Here is a 6,464-nt window from a genome sequence, read left to right on the forward strand (position 1 = left end):
CTTCATGAAAGTCTCTACCGCGCCTTTGGCTACGTCCAGATAGGTGGTGCCCAGATGGGTGCGCTGGTTCATGGAGGCGGACGTGTCTATCAGGAAGAGTAAGATGGGCATAGTGCGGAGCGGCGGCGGCGCCCGCGGCGGGCGCTACATGGACAGGGCGGGGGCCGGGGGCGGCGCGGGGCGGATGCGGGGCAGTGAGTGCTGTGCACGGGGCGCTCCCGCCGCGGGGTAGCCCGGCCCGGGCCGCCTTTGTGTGCGGGCCCGCTCGGCCCGGCCCGGCCCGGCCGCGCGGGGGGTGAGGCGCAGCGGGCGGGGGCTGCCCGGCTGCTGCTGCGGCCGCCGCTCCCTCCCCCCCGTGGATGTAACTCAAAGTTTTGGGTGGAGCTGCCGCGCGCACCCCCCACCCCAGCACTTTCTGTCTCTGACTGAGGCGCTTCCTCGCTCGACTCCCCCTTTTAAGGCAGCCTGGGCAGGTCGGGCACCGCCCCCGCAGGACACGTCCCTGCGACACGTGATGACCTGCCCGCCGCGCCATAGGGCTCCCGCCGAGCTCTCATTAGCATATTCAAATCGCCGGGGGGGGCGGGGGAACGGCGGTTGGCGGCGAGCACGCGCCAAGGCCTGACGGGGGCGCATGTGCACTGTGGCCGCTCGCTCCTGCGCTGGGGGGAGGGGCGCGAGAAAAGGGGCCGGGGGAGGACGGGGCGGGGACCCCGCTCCTTCACCCGCGCGGGTGAGTCACGGGCTATGGGCAGGTCCTGCCGGAGGGTCTTGGGGCGGGCCCGGCCGACTTGGGAGCTGCGTTCTGTAGAGCCTCGCGGCCGTGGCCTCCCCACAACTCAGCCCCTACGACTGGGCAGGGCGGGGCGGGACCTTCCTCCCGGGCGGTTGCTTCGCCCGCGGCGGCGGCGGCGGCGGCAGCCCTGAGGCGGAGGTGGCGGCGGTAGCCCCGAGGCGGCGGGGCGGGATGTGTGCGGGCGGAGGCGGCCTGGCCGCCCTTCCCTCAGCGCGGTTGCGGGTTGCGGAGCCGCGGCGCTAGCCTGGGGGAGGCGCGGGCCCGCCCCACGTGCAGCGCCCGGACACGTGGCATCTCCTCCCCCCCCCTCCCGGGGCCGTGTCACGGCGCCGCCCCAGCCCGGCCGGTGCTGCGTGGGGGTGGGGGCCACGGGACCCACGTGCGCTGCTGCCCGTGGGGGCGGCCCGGGGCGACCTTCGGGCTCCGCCGAGCCGCTCGCCTGGATGAGTTTGAGGCCCCTGCGCCGGGGCTGCGCCTCGGCATTGGGCGGCTCCGTGCGATCTGCTCTCGGGGCACAGGCATTGTCTCCCCGCTCGGGGTGTGCGCAGGGACTGCTGTTTCCTACCCGAGCTGACTTCCCCTCTTGTGCCAAAAATGGTGCTGGTTCTGATCTCCCCCATCATCCCCACTGAGCCACTTGGCTGCCTCAGACAAGGAATCAGCAGTGCCCTGGCCTTGTTCTGTGTCCCCACCCCTGCACACCAAGGCCTACCTTTGGTCCAACGTGCTTTATTTGGGGCCAGATAAATGCGAGGCTGGGGTTTAGGGCTAATTTCAGGGGAGCAGAGGCAGAACTTCTTGCACCCGTTGTTGCTGTACTGGTAGGTATAAGCAGATCCCTCTTGCCAGCGCTGTGTTAGGTGCTGCATTTGTGATCCGCCCAGCAAGATGACTCCAAAGGCCTTTAAAAGGTGAAAACAAGCCCCCGGTTGCTTCCTGTACCCCTGGCTGACACTGGACCTTGCCTAGAAAGGGTCCATGTTTAGCAGTGAAGGAGGTGGTTTCTAGGGTTCCATGTGACTTAACTGTCTTCTTGATGGGCCATTGCCCTACTATAAGTAACTGTTTCCTCTGAGAGAGGACTGCGTGAATCTTGCTGGAGGTGAGTGGCTGGCAGTTATCTCCCTGTGGTGGGAGGGAAGGGGGTGACAGGGATCAACCTTGAATTAAGGCTATAGGAATGCTGTACAAATCAGGGCTCATAGCAGCAACTAGGGAGTGACATGAAATAAAACTGCATACTCTGCTATAACTGGCTATCTTGTAAAATTGTGATAGGGACATTCCTCAGACATGCCAAGGAGGTTGATTTGGGCCTAGATGGCTGCTATAACTGAAGAACTATTTTACTTTGTTCATAGGGAATCCTAGTTCAATCCGATGCCCTTTTCAAGTAGCTTGTTCCCTAGACCCATCTTTAAAGGCTACAGATAGTCAAAGTGACCTTCATAAAACAAGTCAACGGTCTTGTTTTATGTAAGTAGTCCATAGCAGTGTAATAGAAGTGACTTCACTCGGGTATCTCAAGCTTTCTGCGTGAGCTGTGAGAAAAATCTACAGATAGCATATAGAAATATGGTATTCTCCGGGGCAAAAGACGGGAGAGGGCAGTTTAAATGCCTATCGTTCCAGTGTATTACATGAAGAACAGTCCTTATCAATGAGCTAGGAAGCCAGAAGATCAAATAATTGCCTAACTCTAACACTAATCTGAAATCTAAAGGTAAGAGCTGTTCTGTTTCACTGCTGTGGGTGGCAAGATGGAGCTTAGACAGTAGGAGTCATTTTGCCTTCCAGGGTTTAGGCCCAGTGGACGTTGCTGGCTGAAAGAATCTGGTATTGCATGCACGGAACCTGGGCATCTACAGCAATATCCAGAGACATGCTTAAGAAACATACATACCCACTGTGACTTTGAAGCTGGCTGCTGGAATCACTGCAGGCAGCTGGCACAGTCCCGTCTTCATGTAATACTAGTATTTTTTGCCTTCCCATATTAGGTCACTTGTAGATACAGAATCAAGGATGCCTTTGTACTGCCTATGCTAGGCATTTGTGCTTTTATATTGCAAGCTGGCTATTTTGATTATTGTTTAAGAAAAACTGAGCAAGTGAAAAGTAATTTGTTTAAAGCATTTCGCAAGAAGGTGTGACAGCAGCCAGCTTGTGATGCAAGAATCCTAGTGTCTAGCAGCAGCATCCAAGTGATATTTATAAATATCTCCCTGTGCAAAAGGATATACAGAGGAGCAGAGCAGAAAATAGCGACCTTAGTGGTCATGTTCATTAGTGCTATAGTAGCCATATCTGAGCATAGAAGTTTCCTTGAGTTTTAACGACTGAAAATGGATGCCACTTTTTTGGGCTTCTCAGCTTTGTTACATTATAGGTATATTTATACTCAGAATGACAGTTCCCCGTAATCAGTTGTTTTATTTAAAATTTAAAGGAACAGTCTATCTGAAATATGCTCTCTCACAATTGTGACAAGCAATGCCTAAGAGTATTGTCACTGAAGGATAAGAAAGGGTTTTGGTTGTTTTTTTTTAATGTATTCATTTTATACATAAGCTTTTCATGAGTTCTTCGTAGTAAGTTTTCCTGGTTGCTGTATGAAAAGCCACATAAATACCAAGGAATCTTTTTAGTTCACAAAATGCAGCATGGGAACTCAGCAGCAGGGGTAGCACCTGAAACTATTTTGCTCACTCTGTGCTTCAAAATGAGTGGTGTCCCTTTAAAAACTAGTGTGGAACTCATTCAAAATTGCAAATCTGGCTTTAACATTAAACACTACATGTACAGAGACACCGTTTTGAAATAAGTAGATTTAAAACTGAAAATATAAACAAGATGTAATACTTTTGTAACACTTGCTATTATTGAATAAATTTTACTTCAGTTTTCTGTTCCTCCTGTTTGATAGTTGGATGTGATGATAATCTTATATAACATAATATGCTGTCAGATCTTTTGTCATAAACTTCAGGCTTGACTAGAGGACGCTGTGTGGAAGACATTTATATAGATCATGGAACTAGAACTTTTATTCTCCCCTCAGTCCAATATTGTTCCATGAAAATCTTTCAGTATTTTGTTCAGCTCAGTTTTAAATGATACAAGTGATGGGATTCGCAGATTCCCTTAGAAGACTAAATCAGCAGTGAAGTAGATCTTGCGAATACTCTGCTTAAGTTTGCCTTTGTTCATCCTATTGCTCCTAGTTATGATGCATCCATTTAGAACACATTTAGAATCCATTTACCCCTCAGGGCAGGGGGTTGGACTCCATGATCTAATAGGTCCTTTCTGACCCTAAAAAAAATAAAATCTATAAACACCCTAAGCCAGGAGTGGGCAAAATACAGCCTACAGGCTAGATTTAGTCTACAGCGCCCCTAAAAAAAAACATAGAAAATGTATTAACTGTGTGGCTGCCTGTTGAAGATAAGGCAGCAGGGCCCAGGGGCAACTGGTGGCGGAACCCAGCAGCTGAGCAGTAAGGCTGGCCCAGCTCCACCCTGCCCCCAGACTCCACCCCAGCCCCCAACCGGAAGTCTTTGTGGCTTCTGGCCTGGTGACCCTTTAGATGTTCCCTGCCCTCCCTCCATCCAATCTTATCTAACTTTCCACTTGGATGGGGGGGAGTGGGGGGTAACGACCGCTGCAATCAGCCAACGCAGTCTGGAAACCATGTGGTGCTGACCAGGGCAGGCTGGAGCAAGAGCAGCCAGCAGGCAGGAAATGGCAGAGGATGGAAAGCTGTGGCAGCAGGCAGGGAGTCAAGATGGGCGGGAGAAGTAGCAGGAGCAGCAACAGCTGGGAAGTGGTTGGAACAGTGGCAGGCAGGCAAGTGGGAGGGAAAGCAGGGGAGTGGCGGGCAGTGGCACGGAGCCTGTGCCAGTGCCTTGGGGCTGGCATGGACCCAGGGTGGGGTGGCAGGAGCACAGAGCCTGGGCACAGGGTCTGCCTGGCTGTATTGCATGAGGCTCAAGTGCTGTCCATGAGAGCTGCACACAATGGAGCTGGGAGCCCAGCCCTGTCTCTGTCCCTCCCACCCCACCCACCATAGCCCCACAGCCACCACCTCAAACACATACTTCACACCCCACTCCCCAACCACATCCTTCCACATACACTCTCTTACTGCCCAGTAGGACCGTATTTTGAGCTATGCAAGCACATATAAATCAGGACAAGAATATTTTTTAATAAAATTAAAATAAGTTATAGATGTTTTATTTTTTAATGTATGATTTTTTTTTTTTTGGTTTCAAGATAGTAGCGCCCTTCTTCCCAAAAGTAGTATTCCCAGGGCAAAGGGAGGGACTTCTGGTGGTAAAGGTCAGGGGTTAGAGGTGGGACATCTGGTCTCAAGGTGGAGCACCTGTCAAGGGGCAGGGCTACCCTTGCAGCTTTCAGCAGCTCACCAAAACTCATTAAGCAGCCCTCCACCTGAAATAATTGCCCACCCCACCCTAAACAATCTCAGTTGATACTCTTTTAGTTTCTGTGTGCAAACCCTATTTAGCCTTTACTTGGCCAGGCTCTACCTGTTTAGTTCTTTTAATATCTTTATGTTTGTTCTTCACCAAACTTTCTTTAGTTTGTATCACTGAAATACTATTTATTTCCTTCATTATTTTGCTGTTACTTCCAGTACAGTGATTTTTTTTAACCTAATTAATTTTAGCAGTTCTTAAATCTACTTTGGCTGCAGCATTTAACTCAATAATTTAGGCATCCATATCTATTTAACCCATTACTGAGCAAGTAATTACTCAAGGAGCTAGGACCAGATAAAATACAAACCCAGAATCTCGTTGCAGAACTTTATGATCTGATTTACAGACTACTGAGCAACTGCATCTCCCTTTATATTCAGTGTAGTGGCAGACATTCTGCACCTCTAAGTCAGGCGTATACAATACTGTTAATCTTGCAAAGGTCTTTGAGCAAGTTGCCTAGCACATATTGCCTGTGTATTCTAGGGCCTTAGCCTAGAAAATTCTCAAAAGCCAGCTACTTTGCTGTTGGAGTGTAATCTCTGAAATCAGCTAGTATGCTATGGCTTGCCCAGCCAGCACTGAAGCACAGTGAAGCTAGGCAGCTTGCAGATTGATGACCTCTAAAGGGGCTGCACTTTGGCTTTTGGCCCATCTTCAGTCAGCCTCATTGTTCATTTCTGTGTTCTGGGTTTCCCAGTTCGGAGTGTTTTAATCTGGCTGTTCCTGCCCCCATGTCACGCAAAGCCTGATACACATTGATCTGGGTGAAGAGTTTGAACATCAGTAGAGTACTGCATGACCCTAAGGAGCATAGCTAGCATTTGAATAACCAATGATTTCAGTAAACTGTGTATTGTCTGGTGGTTTTTTTTGTGTATTGTCTGGTGTTTTTTTTGTGTATTATCCAATCATACGTAACTCACAGGGGAGGGGATATAAATTAATGAATGTAAAGTACTTTGAAATCCTCTGATGAAAGGTACTGTGGAAGTGCACAGTAATATTATTTTCAAACCAAAAAAGGCTTACTTTTTAATCTCAGGTCTTATCTTCATAGCAGTGCACATAAGCTAAATAACAATGGGTAGGTGAAGAGGCAGATGGATGAGAGAGAGGTGGCCCTGACTTTTGCAAATAAAATATCAAAATGACGCATATTC

At 50.2% G+C, this 6,464-nt stretch overlaps 1 protein-coding gene and 1 long non-coding RNA gene across 6 annotated transcripts in view; one reads left to right on the top strand and one right to left on the bottom strand.

Moving 5' to 3' along the window:
* INTS6 (integrator complex subunit 6) overlaps positions 1 to 265 on the bottom strand; it is a 173,127-nt gene extending 172,862 nt beyond the window's left edge. For 3 of the 4 annotated variants that reach the window (XR_001373082.3, XM_059732017.1, XM_019491369.2), the window contains exon 1: positions 1 to 265. Coding sequence is in view for 3 of the 4 variants with exons in the window: in XM_059732017.1 (XP_059588000.1) it covers positions 1 to 111 (111 nt within the window). In the remaining variant the exon portion in view is untranslated. The other variant, XM_006259867.4, reaches the window with a different exon arrangement.
* LOC109284116 (uncharacterized) overlaps positions 8 to 6,464 on the top strand; it is a 26,981-nt gene continuing 20,524 nt past the window's right edge. The window contains exon 1 of one of the 2 annotated variants that reach the window (XR_009463890.1): positions 8 to 98. This is a non-coding gene — a long non-coding RNA (uncharacterized LOC109284116). Of the gene's footprint in view, positions 99 to 502; positions 734 to 6,464 lie in introns of those variants that run through there. The other variant, XR_002091446.2, reaches the window with a different exon arrangement.

This window comes from Alligator mississippiensis, chromosome 1, assembly GCF_030867095.1.
Source record: "Alligator mississippiensis isolate rAllMis1 chromosome 1, rAllMis1, whole genome shotgun sequence".
NCBI classification, from domain to species: domain Eukaryota; kingdom Metazoa; phylum Chordata; order Crocodylia; family Alligatoridae; genus Alligator; species Alligator mississippiensis.